General features: G+C 32.5%; 2 protein-coding genes across 5 annotated transcripts; one reads left to right on the forward strand and one right to left on the reverse strand.

Moving 5' to 3' along the window:
- The first annotated feature begins 4,332 nt into the window (after window positions 1-4,332).
- LOC129293380 (probable metal-nicotianamine transporter YSL5) lies at window positions 4,333-9,467 on the forward strand. 2 transcript variants are annotated; one of them, XM_054931308.1, is made up of 6 exons: window positions 4,333-4,930; window positions 6,456-6,610; window positions 6,840-6,937; window positions 7,013-7,147; window positions 7,524-7,713; window positions 8,107-9,467. In XM_054931308.1, the coding sequence occupies exons 1-6, from the start codon at window positions 4,522-4,524 to the stop codon at window positions 9,208-9,210; spliced, it is 2,091 nt and encodes a 696-aa protein (XP_054787283.1). In that variant the 5' UTR covers window positions 4,333-4,521; the 3' UTR covers window positions 9,211-9,467. The 2 variants fall into 2 exon arrangements, with proteins under 2 accessions (XP_054787283.1, XP_054787284.1); XM_054931309.1 differs by lacking the exons at window positions 4,333-4,930; window positions 6,456-6,610 and having other exon boundaries at window positions 7,595-7,713.
- An 865-nt stretch (window positions 9,468-10,332) lies between these two features.
- Window positions 10,333-16,723, reverse strand: LOC129293614 (DNA-binding protein RHL1-like). 3 transcript variants are annotated; one of them, XM_054931670.1, is made up of 12 exons: window positions 16,336-16,723; window positions 15,696-15,806; window positions 14,730-14,816; window positions 14,420-14,631; window positions 14,041-14,107; window positions 13,623-13,838; window positions 12,440-12,476; window positions 12,318-12,367; window positions 12,139-12,187; window positions 11,303-11,337; window positions 11,017-11,064; window positions 10,333-10,791 (listed from the first exon to the last, which is right to left on the reverse strand). In XM_054931670.1, exons 1-12 carry the CDS (start codon window positions 16,645-16,647, stop codon window positions 10,756-10,758), a joined length of 1,260 nt encoding a protein of 419 aa, XP_054787645.1. In that variant the 5' UTR covers window positions 16,648-16,723; the 3' UTR covers window positions 10,333-10,755. The 3 variants fall into 3 exon arrangements, with proteins under 3 accessions (XP_054787645.1, XP_054787646.1, XP_054787644.1); XM_054931671.1 differs by having other exon boundaries at window positions 12,440-12,479; window positions 13,623-13,802; window positions 16,336-16,722; XM_054931669.1 differs by having other exon boundaries at window positions 12,440-12,479; window positions 16,336-16,722.
- Window positions 16,724-16,888: the final 165 nt, after the last annotated feature.

Genomic DNA, 16,888 nt, shown 5'->3' on the forward strand with positions numbered 1-16,888 from the left:
TTTGGTTAATTTTTTTAATGCATTTTCAATTTTTTTAAAAGGATTTTTTCGTATATACTAAAAATAAATAAAACTATAATCAAATTTGAGAGAAACGCAGACAAAGATGACGAGGATGACTTGTCCCATTTTTGTGTCTCTATGTAGTTGGTCCATTATTCCAAAACCCTTTCGCACCTTTTGTCCACAAAAACGAAAAACAAAAACCCTTTCACGCCCACTTTACACTTGCACTTAACTCAATTAGCTTCATATATGTCTTTATCCACAAATTTAGTGGGCCTTATCTTTACACGTGTACAGATTGTGCTTTTAATCTACATGAATTAAGTTTAAATAATTTACTAAATTTCAAATTACTCAATTTCTTTTGATCATAAAAAAAATGATAGAAATTTCATCTCCCCTGCTGTTCCCTCAAATATCACACGTATGAATATACATATCAAGCATGACAATCCTAAAATTATAACTGCAAGGATGGCCCCGCATATAGGTATAATTTATTTATATGTATGATTAACAACTCATTAAAAAGTAAAAATATAGAATTGAATGTTTTGAAAATTACAGAATAAATACTAAAACACACACACACACATTCATGTAGAATGTTCAAAACACATAGTAAGACAATATACTTGGTTTTTTTTTTTTTCAATCCCACTAATAAGATAATGAAAGATTTTTTTTATTTCATTTATAAGTTATATTATTAAATTTTTAACACAAACTTCTTTATTTACTTTCTATCAAATATTGGTGAGATAAAATGCATTATTAATTAAAGTATGTATATTTAATAAGAATAAAATTAAAAATAAATTAAATTTTTAAATAAAGTTAATAAATTGTAAAGTTCTTTGATTGTAAAGAAACATGTTATAAAAAAATTTTAAACAGTAAAAAATTGTAGCTCGTAGGTCCTCTTGACAATGAATCTCTTATCAACTCTATTAATTTAATTCAATGCAGGCCCGAAAAAAAAAAAAACCAAAAATGCTCTGTTAATTTGATGGCTCCTCAAAGCATCTGGTGTTGATAACAAAACAAGAATTCTAGTAATGAGAATGATTTTTCTTTGATAATTTTAAGGAATTCATATTATAAGTTATAACTTTTTCTTTTTAATTATCGAAATATAGTAAATTTTAAAAAAGATAATAATTTACAACGAAAATAATTGAAGCAACTTTTGTTTTATCGTAAAAAAATAAAGTTTTGGACATTCTGATTCTTAATATTTTCAATGAATCATATAATAACTATAAACATTTAGGAAATATCAGTGATTTATATTACTCCCTCCTTGCAAATTATAAAATAATGTTGAGAAATTTTTTATCCTTAAATATAAGATAATTTAAAAAAATTAAAGTTTCTTTAATAATATTTTTTAATATTATTTTTTAAGTGAAAAGAGAACTAAAGCCTAATGATTAACTGTGTATGAGTATTTTTAAAAATTTATAATTTTATTTTTTAAGAAATTAAGTTGATAAAATATTATTATTATATTTTATTTGTATATATAATTTTATTTTACATTGTTTTATAATTTAAAATGAAGGGACTATTTTTTTAAGCATTCCTAATTGAAACATCGCGTGCTTTCCATGAGTTGTCTTCAAAGTTGGAGATTATTGCGTATTCAAATAAAAATTTTACAAAAGGAAAAAAAAAAAAAAAACCACAGTCCAATTCCGCCCAGTCAACTTGCCAATCCTCCAAAAATTTCTCATCGTCCCGTGGAATCTATGGTCTACTTTTCCGGAAACAAAAAGTTAAATGAAATGTTAAAGTCAATTTCTCTGACCTGAATATTTATAAATGACCTTTAGTTAATTCATTAAAATTAAAATGAATTAGTTAAAATAATAAATTTATTTATAAAAATTATTTTTTAATTTTTTTAATTTAAAAATAATTATTTGATATGTGAATTTTTTTAAAGAATTTAACATATTGTATTTTTTTAGAATTTACTGAAGGGTAGTTTTAAAATTGCACATAAAAAATCACAAAAAAATGCCTTATATAAAGAGAAAAATAAAAACATTTTAGAATGTGAGAAGTGAAAAAAAAACAAGAGGATAGTACATATTATTTTCGTTTTAAGAATTATTCTTTCATTTTTATTTAATATTTAATATAGAAAATAAAAGGGAAAATAATAATAAAATTTCTCTAAAATATGTAAATGACAATTTGATTTCTCAAAATGTCATAATTTTCTTGAAGTCCCTAGAGACTTTTCTAAGATCAATGAATTTATATAAATTATCAAATTGCCCTTATTAAAAATAAATGAGTCACAATTTTTGTTTAAATATTCACAACTTTTTCTCTTATATTCACAAAAATACAACAACAAATCACAACTTTGCATGTTAAATTTTTTATTTGCTGTTGTGTTATTGCAAATATAAGAAGGAAAGTTGTGAATATTTAAACAAAATTTGCGAATCATTTATTTTTAATAAGGGCAATTCGATAATTTATATAAATTCATTGATAATAGAAAAGTCTTTAGAAATTTTAAAAAAATTATGATATTTTGAGGGATTAAATTATCATTCATATATTTTAGAGAGATTTTATTGTCATTTTTTTGAAATAAAATTGTTCAATATCCTTTTTTTTTACTAGCCTTAATTGTCACTTTGCCAAAGATTAAATGCATTTTATTATTTTCTTTTATCGAAAAAATGTTCATAGAGTCCTAGATGAAATTTTAAAAAATAGTCCAGTTCACCAAACATTAATTATTTGAAGTCCATAATTGAAAAATATCTTAACTCTAACACTGAAAATTGAACTGAGACTCCAACGAAGCAAAATCCAAACCGTGATTAGCTCAGCCCTGCTATTTTTTGAGGTTATAAAATTGTTATTATTGTATATCAATAAATTGTAAAAAAAATTATATCAACAAATGTATTTATCAATAAATTATAAAATTTTAAATTATTAAAATGTTATGTATATAGATATATATAATACATATAATTGAAATTTATGTAAGATATATAAAAAGTCACAATAGTCTGTACAATTTATCTTAAATTTTATGTAAAACCACACTTGCAATGTACTCTTTTCAGTCTTATTTATAAAACACTTTTTAAAAATAATTTTTAATCCAAAATATAGTATATATTATAATAATTAATTAATTTTTTAATTTTATTATTTTTTTATTAGCATAAAGATATTTAATATAGTTATATTATTATTTAAAGTCAATGGTAAAAATAAAATTATGTATTATTTTTTTATAATATCAAAAAAACTAAATTTTTTTAAAATACATGAAATAGTTGAAAGTGTAATAAGACTAGGGGGAGTAATTAATTGAGATCAATCAAATAACACAAACAGTAATTTATTTACATTGAATGAAGAGTTTCTTAACAAATACAATGAACATTGAATTTGGAATTTCTCAATAGTTAAGTGCTTTAAGTGGAGAGAGAATTGAAAAGGAGTAGACAATGACTCACTTTTTGATGATGTATATGTATCTTTCTACTAAAAACAATCAAGTTCAAAGGATCGTCAGGTACTAAATATTAATAAAGTTTAATATAATGTTAAAATGTAATAATTTAATAGTTTAACATTATGTAATTAAGAAGTGATTAGCATAATGTAAAATTTTAATATAATAAATAAGAAATATATTCATTATGTTATAAAATTCAATAATTTAACAGTTTAAACCTTCTTTGCTTTATATTAATCTAACCATATTTATAAGTAATTTTTAATATATTTTATCATAATTAAAAAAAACTTTAAAATTCACTAATTTTCTTTTTTTGGTCAAATTTAATAAGTTTAATAAAATTTATTAACTATATCTTAAAATTTAATAAATTTTTAACTTTATCCCTATTAAATATATATATACTTTAATAATGTATTTTTTATTAAGGGGATAAAAAAATTTACGATGAAAGCAAAAAATAAAATAATTATGATAAAAGTTAATAATGTGCCCTGAAGATATAGGACTAAATTTTTTTTCATCTCTGTCTCATAAATAAGAGCAGTAATTGAAAATAATTAGAAGATGGATAAGAAAAAATATTAGATAATATCATAATGATTCCAAATTATTGTTAAAAAAAAAAAAGCCAAAGAAAGAAAGAGAACATCAAGTTTCCAACCCACGAATTTGTGAGATGTAAGCGATGGTCCCACGCTCGACAAAAAGAACGTTTCCGTATCACGTTCACGTCACTCACAACGCGCGATCTCTTTAATTATCCATCCTCTTGCTGACGCCGACATTTATCTATAAAATGTCAGTAACAATAATTACTCAATGAATCTACCCTCACTGCACGGCCAACTTTTTCCTCGTGAAAATGGAGCAACTTTAGTTGTTGTTTTGGTCATAAAATCTTTAATTGTTGTCATTAGGATCTAGTAAGATATACATTGATCCACACCCTTAAAGGATTCCGAACGTCGTTTTCCTCAACTCTTGGATTCCAACCTCCATACTCTCTCGAAATGGCTCAAAGAGGAAGTGGGGATAGGGTGGAAAAAGGGGTTGCCGGAGAAGATGAGGAAGTGCAGAATCCAAACCAGAAGGACTCGAGGCTTAAAGGAGAAGATATTTCTGTGGAGAGGTTGTTCCTGAGTCGAGAGGTGCCGCCATGGAGGAATCAGCTGACAATAAGAGCTCTTGTGGTGAGCCTTTTGCTGAGCGTGCTGTTCAGTTTCATAGTAATGAAACTGAATCTCACCACCGGGATTATACCTTCCCTCAACGTCTCTGCTGGCCTTCTGGGTTTCTTCTTCGTCAAAACTTGGACCAAATTCTTGGATAAATCTGGCATGTTGAGGCAGCCGTTTACGAGACAGGAGAACACTGTCATTCAGACATGTGTCGTTGCTTCCTCTGGCATAGCCTTTAGTGGTACCTTCTCTAACTCTATGCTTGTTACCTGCGGAATTGGAATTTCAAATGTGGTTAATCTTTGAAACTATGCTTCTTTGCTGTGGAAATGAATCTCAATTTAAGGTTTAGAGGGGTTTGCTTTTTAAGTTGCAATCACCTTCACTATTTTGAATTTGAAATCTGATCATCAGATTCATATCTGGATCTGTACCCTATTGAAGTGACAATTTCCTTCTCCATTTTAGGAATTGAATTTTGATCTGTGTGTAATTTATAAATTATGCTTCTTAATATCGAACATGGCAAGTGAATCTCAAAAGTTATCATTCGGATTTGTATCATTGGGAAGTGACATTAACCTTCATTGTTTGTGGAGCTAAGCTTTGATCTGTGATTGACCCAGAAACTATGTTTCTAAGCAGTTAACATTGCAGGTAAATCTTAAACTAATATATTTGGATTTGCACCGTTTTCTCATTCTATTATATTTTGAAATAAGGGGGATATGGATGACTTGGGCTCAGCATAGTTTGCGGTATTGAGTATTGACCTCAATTTTGATCCGATTACTCTATTGTCCCCCCCCCCAAAAAAAAAAAAACTTTTGATATGATTACATAGAGATCCCCAAAATTCTGGCATGATATTATTTTTATAAATGAAGATGACGATTCTCGGAGAAAGTTTAGAGTCTTTCCTGTGTTTGAATAAATGGGTGGAATTTTCCGGGTTAGATACAACTCACTATCTCTTGAGTCAAGGATTGCTGTGTTTGTCACTATCAGGTTATCTTCTAGAACCTTAGAATAGCTATAGGATCACAACCATAAATTTTGGTCTATGCATTGAAAGAGACAGCTATTTTTGGTTTTCAACACATGCCAAGTGGAAGAACTTAAGAAAATTATGCTCTAACTGTTGAAATCATTTGAGAGAACTTAACTTCCCCCCCTCATGTTCTATTCACTGTTATTTACCATTAATTTTCATAAATAAAGCAGCCGGCACAGTTTATCAAGAGTTAGGGCCCATTTGAGATTTTTGTGAATTTTGCATGTTTTGAAATGACTCTTTCTTCTACTGGAGTTTCATAGGCATTATGAGGAAGAAACAATTTCCATTTGGAAAAATCATTTGATAAGCGCTTTTATCAATATTATTGTTTCGCAAATCTCTTAAAAAATACTACTTTCTGTTGTCAAATAACTAAAAAAAGACATATTTAGGAAGGTACGGAAACATGGTTAGAGGTAATTGCAATAATTAATGATTTTGGGTAGGGGTATAACTGTCATCAAAACAGTAATTTTCTTCTTTTGCCTTGCTTCATAGGAGCTCTAGTTTTCTGATTTCTTCTTGCATAGTTGATTTTTTTCCTCGATCTTGTTTGATTTATATCTCAAACTGGAATGAAGTATTTGACCTGTTTAATCCAAGGTCAAATGTTTGTAACTTAAGAACTGAAAAATTCTTGCTCTAAATATCTGCAAAACGTTGCATATATCATTTGCACTAAATGTTGTTGTTCACTTTTTATCAACAGGTGGTTTTGGGAGCTACCTCTTTGGAATGAGTGAACGAATAGCCAACCTATCCTCAGACAAGAGTGACTTCAAAAACCCATCATTAGGATGGATTATTGGATTTCTCTTTGTCGTCAGCTTTCTTGGCCTCTTCTCTGTTGTACCTCTAAGGAAGGTATGATGTATTCTTCCGCTACTAGCTTCATCATCCATTGACCTCTGATTGTTAAAAATGACTTTATCAAACATAAATCAACTTCTGTCAGTTTTGCATTATAAATTTTTTATTTCAGAACATGCAGGAGCCTTACTGACACTTTACTGGTGAAATGGATCATCTTTACCTCTTCAGAATTTTATTTTCCCCAACCTTGATTCAGTTTTGTTTCTAATATTGCTTTCAGATTATGATCATTGACTTCAAATTGACATATCCGAGTGGTACTGCAACTGCTCATCTTATCAACAGCTTCCACACTCCTGAAGGAGCCAAATTAGCAAAGTAAGACACTGTAAGATGTGATGGCTTGAGAATTTATGCACCTATACTGCCTGACTAATTACTTTTTACTCTCAGGAAACAAGTGAGAACATTGGGAAAATTCTTTACTTTCAGTTTCTTATGGGGCTTCTTTCAGTGGTTCTATACTGCCAGTGATGACTGTGGATTTCAATCCTTCCCTTCACTGGGGCTCAAAGCATACAAATACAAGTATGTTGTCACTTTAATTTTTTTGGTGGTATTGTGATTAATTGGTGTCTAGCCAACCTTCATGTACCTGAATTACGCATCCACCTCCTTACTCTGGTCAAAGGCAAGCCACATACCCTTAGATGAGGGATTTCCTCAGGGAAATCATCCCTTGCTGCTCGGCCTCAAGAAATTTGGCATAATTAGGATCTATCCACCGAGCCACACAGCACATGCTTACTTCAACTACTAGACCAAGCTCTTGGGCTTCATCTCCTTTTTTTCGTTGAAAAACTCATTTAACTTGATGTGAAAATAAATAAAATATACTAAAACATGCTTCGTATAAGCAGCACTCTCAATTAAAGTGTTTAATCTAAGATTTTATTTTTTGCAGGTTTTATTTTGATTTCTCCACAATTTATGTTGGAGTAGGAATGATTTGCCCATATATTATAAATGTATCAGTGCTCCTCGGAGGAATTCTTTCTTGGGGAATCCTGTGGCCTCTCATAGAACGCAAAAAAGGCCAATGGTACTCTGCAGACCTTCCTGATTCTAGCCTAAGTGGCCTCCAAGGTTATAAGGTTAGTTTCCTATTGGAAAACACTCTTGGTGCTGATATTTACTTTATGGTATGCCTGGGTGGAGGGGAGAGAGAGAGAGAGAGAGAGAGAGAGATTTCATTTTCACATTTTCCTTATCTTGAAGTTACCACGAAGGATTTTCAAATGAACTTCCAAAATCTTCCAAGTCTTTTTTTATATTTTTAAGTTCATGGAACTTGGAAGATTTTTCAAGGGAAATTTTCCTAAAGAAGAGGAAAGAAAATTATCATTTAGCCATCCCTCTTCCCCTTCTCCCCTCTTCAGACCCTGCCCCTTTCTGTTCTGAACTGCCGAACATACACACACTGTTGCTGTTCACATGCTTTCTAAGGCCTTCCAATTAATTGAATATGTCTTGCCCCTTGGAATCAGGTATTTATTGCCATAGCCATGATCCTGGGAGATGGTTTGTATAACTTCGTTAAGGTGCTAAGTCATACCCTCGTAGGCATGTATAACCAAGTCCGAGAAAGACAAAGGGAGAATGAACTTCCTGTTGCAGATCAAAACTCATCCATGACCTCACACCTTTCTTATGATGAACAGCGCCGCACCCAACATTTCCTCAAAGATCAAATACCGGCATATTATGCTATTGGGGGCTATGTTGCAATAGCTGCTGTCTCTGTAGCCACACTTCCACACATCTTTCATCAACTGAAATGGTACTACATATTGGTTATCTACCTTCTTGCTCCCACTTTAGCATTCTGCAATGCTTATGGAGCTGGGTTAACCGATTGGTCCCTTGCATCCACCTATGGAAAGTTGGCCATATTCACTATTGGGGCATGGGCTGGAGCCTCACATGGTGGGGTTCTTGCAGGCCTCGCTGCGTGTGGAGTAATGATGAACATAGTCTCCACAGCCTCGGACTTGATGCAGGATTTCAAGACTGGCTACCTCACATTATCTTCACCTCGGTCTATGTTTGTGAGCCAAATTATAGGCACAGCAATGGGCTGTGTGGTCTCTCCATGTGTTTTCTGGATTTTCTATAAAGCATTTCATGACCTGGGGAGCCCCAAAAGTGAGTACCCTGCTCCTTATGCAGTCGTGTACCGGAACATGGCCAAATTGGGGGTGGAAGGCTTCTCATCTCTGCCAAAGGAGTGTCTTCTGCTTTGCTATATTTTCTTTGGTTCTGCCGTTGTGATAAACTTGATCAAAGACTTGATGGGTAAGAGAGGGTGGTTCATACCACTTCCAATGGCCATGGCCATTCCCTTCTACATAGGACCATACTTTGCCATTGACATGTGTGTTGGAAGTCTGATCCTGTATGTGTGGGAGAGGTTGAACAAGGCTAAAGCAGATGCTTTTGGTCCTGCAGTAGCTTCTGGTTTGATCTGTGGGGATGGGATATGGACTCTGCCTGCTTCAATACTTGCTCTTGCTGGAGTTAAGCCACCGATTTGCATGAAGTTCTTGTCCAGGGCAACGAATGACAGGGTTGATACTTTCTTAGGTCATTAGAGGTGTAGTTTTGGCTTCAAATTAATGTCTTGTTCAAAGCCTTTAGTTTATTACTGCCTTGTAAATCTTCACCTTCAAAACTTTTGCAAAGCAAACGTAGGTTTGCGTAAAATAGTTACCGGTTATTATCTTACACCAGAAAAGTATGCTTCCTTATGGTGAGTTGGGATGAAGTTCAGTCATTAGTGTAATGTATAATGGGTTATTATAGGAATTGCATTGAGCTCTCTAATTCTAGTTTCTAGTTGGAGAATGTACGTGAAGGTATGAGCTCTTGTCAATGTTAATAACTCAAAGTAATACTACCTCCATTTCAAATTATAAAATACTATTAGATAAAATTTCATATGTTAATAAAATTCATTAAATATACTTTATAATTTTATTTTTTCAAGATAAAAATATAAATTTTTAAAAATGTCCTTCTTTTAACACTCCATTGATGAAAGAATATTAAAGAGAGAAAATATATGGAAAGGATAATATTAAAAAGTATCATTAATAAAATTTTATTTTTATCAAAGTGTTTTCTATTCTGGAATACTAAATCTTCTCTAAAAGTCTTATAATTTGAGACAAAGAAAGTATTTTTTATGAGCTGAGTATCTTTATATTTCTTTTTTTTTATTTTTGTGAAAATGCTGGATTACATGATTATTCTTCAGTCTATGGATTTTGCGAAGGTAAAATATATGATAATGTCTGGTAAAACGCTTACAAGATAATTAAAAAATCATTTAAAGCCTTATTCGGTATTTTTTATATTCACAAAACTAACATATCTATTATTTTTTTTTTTTTTTTATATATATATCAAAATAAGAGCATTCTAAAAATTAATTTTGTAAAACTAAAACATACTTTTAATCTTTTAACTTTATATAAAATTTCAATTTCATACTTTAATTTTATAAAATATCTTTTTAACCCTCTAACCCTAACATTGTCGATTTCAAATAATTATTTTTTACATCAATCATTATAATTAAAAAAAACAGAACTTAATATGTCAACATTTAAAATGTTTTATCAATATTTAAAAATTTAATATAAAAATTTGTTGAGATAAAACTAACGATGTTAGAATTAAAGGACTAAAAAACACTTTATAAAGTTAAAGAATTAAAATGAAATATTGTGTAAAATTAAAAAAATTAAATGTATGCTTTAACTATTTTATAATGCCATAGAAGTGCCAGGATATTATAAAACAATCTCGAACGCATACCCATGATGCTTGTTAGAAAGAAATTGCTTAATTTACAAATAGTAAACTAAAACCTTGCCCCTATCATTGATACAACAGATTTGATTCTCCACAGTAAAACTTCCTTCAACCCTCCACACATCTCCATTTTTTCTGTCAATCATTTCAACTCATTCTTCATCATGCCACAATGATATGTCACTTCTCAAGCACGAACTTGTGCATGAAAGGCGTTTCAGCCTTCTCTAGCCATCAGAGTCGACAATTTTAGCAAGGGAAATAGCATCACTTGACTTGCTTGAACTTGTGGCATCATCTCTACAATCCAGATCATAAGCTCAAGCAGTCCAATCTTCGTCGCTTTCATCCATATCCTATGTAAAAAAGAGCCATGACAGCAAATTGGTATAATAATTAATAACAGCAAGATGAATATAGGTGTATGAGATTGCCAAGTTCTTCAAATATATATATCAGATCATTCAATAAAAATATGCCCAGGTATTTAACACTACTTGAAAACTGAATTTTTGTGCTTGTAATCGTAAAAGCCTGTCTTTACGTATTTGAATGTTAATGCATGTGACAAGGACAATTACCTCTGAATCACTTGAAACTTCTTCAATGTCATCAACTTCATCTTCAACCTAAATTTTATTGGTACAATGTCAAATTACTCGAGAGAAACAAAGCATCCGTGAAATTTACTGCAAATTCCTTATGTAAAGTCAAGCAGGGACCAAGTCTGTACCAACTTATTCGTCGTCTTAATTTAATGCAGCGTCACGAAATGAATAAAGAACAACCATAAGAACCCACTAAAAGAAATCACTACTAAACCCCTACTAAGAAACCTCTAGACTTTCGAGAACAAGAAAAATATACCTTGCGTTTTTTACCCTTCGGTGCCTTATTTCCACCTACAAAATAAAAACACGATGAGCAAACCTGTCATAGTTTGATAAATGAAATTACTTATTAACAAAACAGAAGTTTTGATCATTGTTTAAAAAAAAAAAATTCAACATTTTAGACACGCCAAAAACATAAAACGCATTCAATGCATTGGAAGGCTAGATCCAGATCTATTCACATTTTTTTAGATGGATATCCAGTCCAGAACATATCAAACAAAGCACTACTAGTTTCTTCTCCTGAACTGGAGATTTGAAGGTTGTTCCATCAGAATCAGAAACAAGTTTCTTTACTGCCGTTGAAACTGCCAGCAAAACAGGACTTCAATCCATTGATCAAGTACGATGCCAAATCTTAAACGGATCTACAGTTTCTTTTCCAAATATAATATCCAAATTAAAATTAGAAATTTATCAAACACTTAATGATGACTCGATAATGCTGACAGAAGCAGGAGCAGTCTACATCCATGAATTCTAAAATTTCACCACTTGTTGATCCCCATTTAGTGTTTGATCGCCTGGTGCACATTAAACCTAGCCATACAGGCGCCAATGATCAATAAGTCTCTTTTTTATGCTTGGTCAGGCAAATACCCGAAGATGCATTCACATATTTAGGTTAAAAACCATGCGGGGGTCCCATGCATTATGCTGAGCCTAAGAAATGAGACGAATTGTTGACAACTTGTGAACACTGCAACTAGCCACAGGTTTTATATTTTATTCTGATCTAAGAGTTTTATTTTTTAAATTAATTCTGTACCATAAACATTTAGAAGGAGGAGAGGGAGAGAGAATGGTAACCAGGATCATTGTCTTTGCTCTGTTTTACTCTTTTCTTGGATCCTTCCTCCTGTGACAAAAGCCAAAAAGACCTCAGCTTGTATTCTATCTTAATGTGAAGCACTAAGGGCATTAAAGGAAAACTTCTCCCGAAACAAAGTGAAAGAGATTCAGAAAACTAGTTGAAGAAGAAGAAGAACCAGATCTATGTTCCTTTTTGAACCAGCATTCTGCAACTTTTTGGTGGAATCTGGAAAACATGAATAACTTTAATGATCCAATTCCCATAATATAACTACCTAAAAATGCTTAAACTAACTACCTTTTGATGATGGAAGTTTCTTCCGGATTCTTGGAGCCTTCTGAAAATGGAAGAGTTTAGAGAGTCAATCAATCCGACCAATATCTCAACGTACTGAGCAGTATATTGAATTTATGTCATTAGAACGCAAGATAATTGGAATGAAGCGCTAAGGTTGTCCAATAGACAGAAGATGCACATTGATGATCTACTTTTCTCCTGTTTGAAAGGCCGAATAAGAAAAATAACAAATTATAGCATAATTTCAAGTTTGAAGATTATGCTTTTGCAGACTCAAGCAATGTAGGGTGGTTTACAATAGTCCAGTCAGGCAGAACAATAGCCCCTTGTTTTCTATTTTTCTTTTCTAATATCTATTTAAAGCTCTACATTTTAGTTATCCTGTTCAAAAGATCAATCCATTTTCCAAGACTGACTGGTACACAATATTTGGAGATGTCCATATCTTTAATCAGTATTCCCTTAATATAGATAAAAATTTTGACCTTAAAATTGAATTATTACAGATTCAATGATTTGCAAACCACAGCAAACATGGGCTCCATTGTTTTAAAATGCGTCTTGATGCCCTCTCCGTAAGGCAAATAACAGAACACAAATTCCATGTGTTTAAGAAATTTTTTTTTTTTTTTAAATATGGAAACCTGATAAATGATCACCCAAAACTGACCCTATAGATTAGACAAAATCACAAAAGAACACACCTGTGAGAAAACACTGTTACGACTGAAGAAATATCACCTGTGAATGTCTTATGAATTACAATGCAGATCATGGAACAAATGCAGAATGCATGGCACTTTCTGTCAATGCTTACAGCTTCCCATAAAGGATTGCTTAGCTATATACCCATACAAGACCCAGGTTGATATCGCATGCATGACCGTACTTAGATCAGAAGTAAAACTATCACAAGTATGACACTATTTATACTTTTTGGTCCTCATATATCCCACCAAAACCTATGCACTATTGAGTAAATGTATCCTTAAATCATCCAAAAGAATATAGAAACCAGAAAACTGAAAACTTGTGTGAACTTTTAAGAGAATAACCAAAGATTGGTAACCAAAATAGAAGTTGCAAAAACATATAATATACAAGGGGAATTGGAGTATCCTAAAATTTGTCTTCAACAATTCTCTGCATTTTTCCCATGCCAAAATTTGAAGCAAAAGCTTACCTTTTCTTCCACCTTTTTGAATAATGTGGATAAAGTAGCTTGGACAAGTGAACCACAATTGCCGCTGGAAACTTCCTTAGCTGCAGATGTTGAAGAAACTTGAGAGACCTTTTTAGACGTAGATCCTGAAGCCAACTTTTTATTTTCCTTAGGGACCTGAATTTCTTCTACAGCATCCTCCTTAACATCACCGATCACCATGCATGGACTTTCTTTCTATATCAGTGAATTAAGGAAGGTAACATATAGTTGCACATAAAATATATACTGTATGGTCAATGAAGTTCTAAAATTTGAGGTCGATTAGTTATCAAAAATATCAAATTCCAAAGGAAATAAAACGAAACTGAGCACCGCTAGCTAACCAATTATAAAGATGTTTATAATATGATGATCATTGGCAGCAGTAATAACTTACTTTTTCTTCATGTTCAGAGAGATCCGGGCTGCTTTCAGGAGATTCATCACTAGAGGCATCTGCAAGTCTAAACCAATAAGAAAAGTTAAATGACTGACGCTTTGAAGTTTAAATCACAGGTGACATAAAATTTAACTTCAACAAGATAATATTATACACTTTGAAGTTTAGTCATGTGTTAATTTGTTGAACGCATGTATTCTATACACATATCTTAAAATATTAGAAGTTGCTTATCCTGTATCTTGTTATACCCAATGCTCATACTTACCTCAGTGCTTCTTAACTCAAGACTAAAATATAAGTAGGCATAATATTGAGCGCAGGGCAGGAAGGCAACAGATAAAAAGTAATCTTATGTGGAAAAGAAGGCTATTACTTGTATGATTTTCTTGGGGTTCTCTCTGAGTGTCGAACTGGAACCACCTCCTTAGTACCTTTGTTGTTGTTTTCACTGTCTGATAGATCATCCTCAGCAGGTGTCTTTGGCGATTGTTGCTCAGCACATTGCATCCTGGTTTTGGGAACAACCGGATTAACTACAGATGCAGAACCTGCACCACCTTTAAAGTCATATTCAGCTGGTTGTCCCTGAAATGTACAGTTAAATCACAAAAGATACTTCATTCTCTCACTATGCCAAACTAGAAAAGCAAAAGTTGCAATCTAGCATTTTAAAATGTACTGACCTCATACAATTCCTTAGGAAATTCAAGTCTGGCTTCTTCTGGATTCCCATCTTTTGTCCCAATCCACCATGCATCCGAAAATACAATCTGGTAAATTCATTATATTGTCAATAAGGAATGTAAGTATAAATGACCATTTTTCCAATTCCAGAAGGTACAAAGTTTGGAATTGAAGAAGTGAAAAGAGACGCATGTTACTTTTAGTCCTTGACCGACAAGTCACAAGAGGAAAAGGGAGGAATGCTTACTGTAGCAAAACCAAAACAGGGATATAATAGAGGGGAGAAAGATTAAATAAAACATAGGTTCGAAACCTATCATAAGCATAGACATGAAAATCACAATCAAAGCACAAACTTTAAAAGAAATAAAAAAAATTTCAAGCAAACTACTTAATAGTAGAATCTAAAAATAACAGAAACAGGCCTTAGTTAACGCCACTCACAAAATTTAGCACAGATGCTTCAATTATCCCTTTAGATGGATATGACTGGGTTTTTAAAATACAATGTCCAAAATCTATAGGGCTTTCTAGATGCTATTCAGGTCCAGCTTTTTGATTTTCAACGAATACCTGATTTTTGTAATACAATAGTGATCCTTGAAGTCAACAGCTTTACAGGGGGAAGTATTGTTAGGCAACCCATGAATGTAGAAGTAGCTGAGTGAGTTAATAGTAGTTAATAACATCATAGCAGTTAAGAGAGTGAGTTGAAATTCTAACGGACTCTAATATAGCCATAAAACAGATCATTGTTGATCGTTATGTGTAATTTTGTATTGATGGAATCTGATTTATAAGTCTCTCTTCCTGTTCTCTATTTTCAAATCATTTTATTCTCTTTCAACTATTGTCAAACTAATCAGTTCCCTTACGGTTGATACATCAATCAGAAGTATATGGTTGCTTTGCTCTAATTAAAGTCTCAAAACAAAATGCAAATAATTAGGAAGGGGAAAACCAACCATATTGTCAAAATAATCTTCGCACATTGCATTCTTTCCGCTTCTAGAAAACTGTAAAGTCAGGTATCTGCTCTTCGGATATACAATAGTCCCAAATAACTTCATTCGGCCCTGAAAAGGAAAAAGGCAGAAATTGATTACAACATGAAATTGCATATTGTTACAATCAAAACAGAGCCACTCTCATACTTCCCAGGATTCACGAGTTTGAACATTGCTCCAAAATTAGAGCGAAAGCAAGCAAACAGTTGAACATAAAATGACCACTGTTTCAAAAGTACAAGTGCTTCAAAGCTTAATCGTGTAGAATCATATTGGCACAAGCCTGAATTTCACAGTTCTATTGAACAGGGTTTTCTCCCTTTCAAAACGATTTGTGCAAAAACCGAAATGAACAGAAGAGACCATGGGACCGGGAATATATCGAGAGTGGAAATTTGCAATCACAAATCGTAATGCAAATAGAAGGTTAACAAAATCACACTTGCAGAACGTCCTCAAAAGTGTCAGTCAATTCCCATGCAACTATTTTCTTTTTCTGTTGACTAGTTACTAATATCCTATCATCACTTAGAATCCATAACATAGTACATATATAAATCAAAACCTCAAGAGTGGGTCTAACAAAGAAAAGTAGAACCTGAGGGAAATCGAGGTACAGAATGGGGTTTTTAGTTCCCAAATCCTTAAGCTCGCCAATCTTTCCGCCGCCAGTGGGAGCAATGAGGCCCGGAAAGGAGAATAAGAACCTGTTCTTTCTCTGAGATTTCCTGAGAATGTCTGAGCCGTGATGCTTAACCACTGTCTTGGAAGGCTTGAGATGAAGGTGGCTGTTGGCAGGCGTCTCAGAGAGTAAGTTGTTAGAAAAGGCCAAACCTTTGAGCCTCTTGCGCCCTATCGCTTCCGGGTTTGGCTCCCCACTTGGTTCCACCTTCTTCGCTGCGCGCACCATTCCGATGCCTATCTCCTCGCTCAACCACGAACCGAAGCAGAGACCTTTTGATTCTCCGATACAGATCGCCTGAATTAAGCGTCTCAAAGTGCAACTGAATGAGCGAAGCTTTCAGCCGTTCGATGGATCAGACGGAGAGTACGTCTTCCTAGCAGCTTCGAATAATAGAAAAAGAAAAGGAAAAATTGGTGAAAAAGATCTTAATTAAAAAAAAAATTAATCTCAAGAACCAGATGTAATG

The sequence above is a fragment of the Prosopis cineraria genome, unplaced genomic scaffold, assembly GCF_029017545.1.
Source record: "Prosopis cineraria cultivar Desert tree isolate PC_DT_omini unplaced genomic scaffold, ASM2901754v1 PC14, whole genome shotgun sequence".
NCBI lineage: Eukaryota > Viridiplantae > Streptophyta > Magnoliopsida > Fabales > Fabaceae > Prosopis > Prosopis cineraria.

Excerpts from the sequence above, each read along its gene's own strand:
- LOC129293380 (XM_054931308.1), top strand. The coding sequence starts at position 4,522 with ATGGCTCAAAGAGGAAGTGGGGATAGGGTGGAAAAAGGGGTTGCCGGA. Across the intron at positions 4,931-6,455 it reads CTCTGGCATAGCCTTTAGTG|GTGGTTTTGGGAGCTACCTC; the intron begins GTACCTTCTCTA and ends TTTTATCAACAG. Across the intron at positions 6,611-6,839 it reads CTGTTGTACCTCTAAGGAAG|ATTATGATCATTGACTTCAA; the intron begins GTATGATGTATT and ends TATTGCTTTCAG.
- LOC129293614 (XM_054931669.1), bottom strand. The coding sequence starts at position 16,647 with ATGGTGCGCGCAGCGAAGAAGGTGGAACCAAGTGGGGAGCCAAACCCG. Across the intron at positions 14,108-14,419 it reads ACCCCAAGAAAATCATACAA|ACTTGCAGATGCCTCTAGTG; the intron begins GTAATAGCCTTC and ends TTATTGGTTTAG. Across the intron at positions 11,338-12,138 it reads GAGCAAAGACAATGATCCTG|GTGGAAATAAGGCACCGAAG; the intron begins GTTACCATTCTC and ends TTTATTTTGTAG.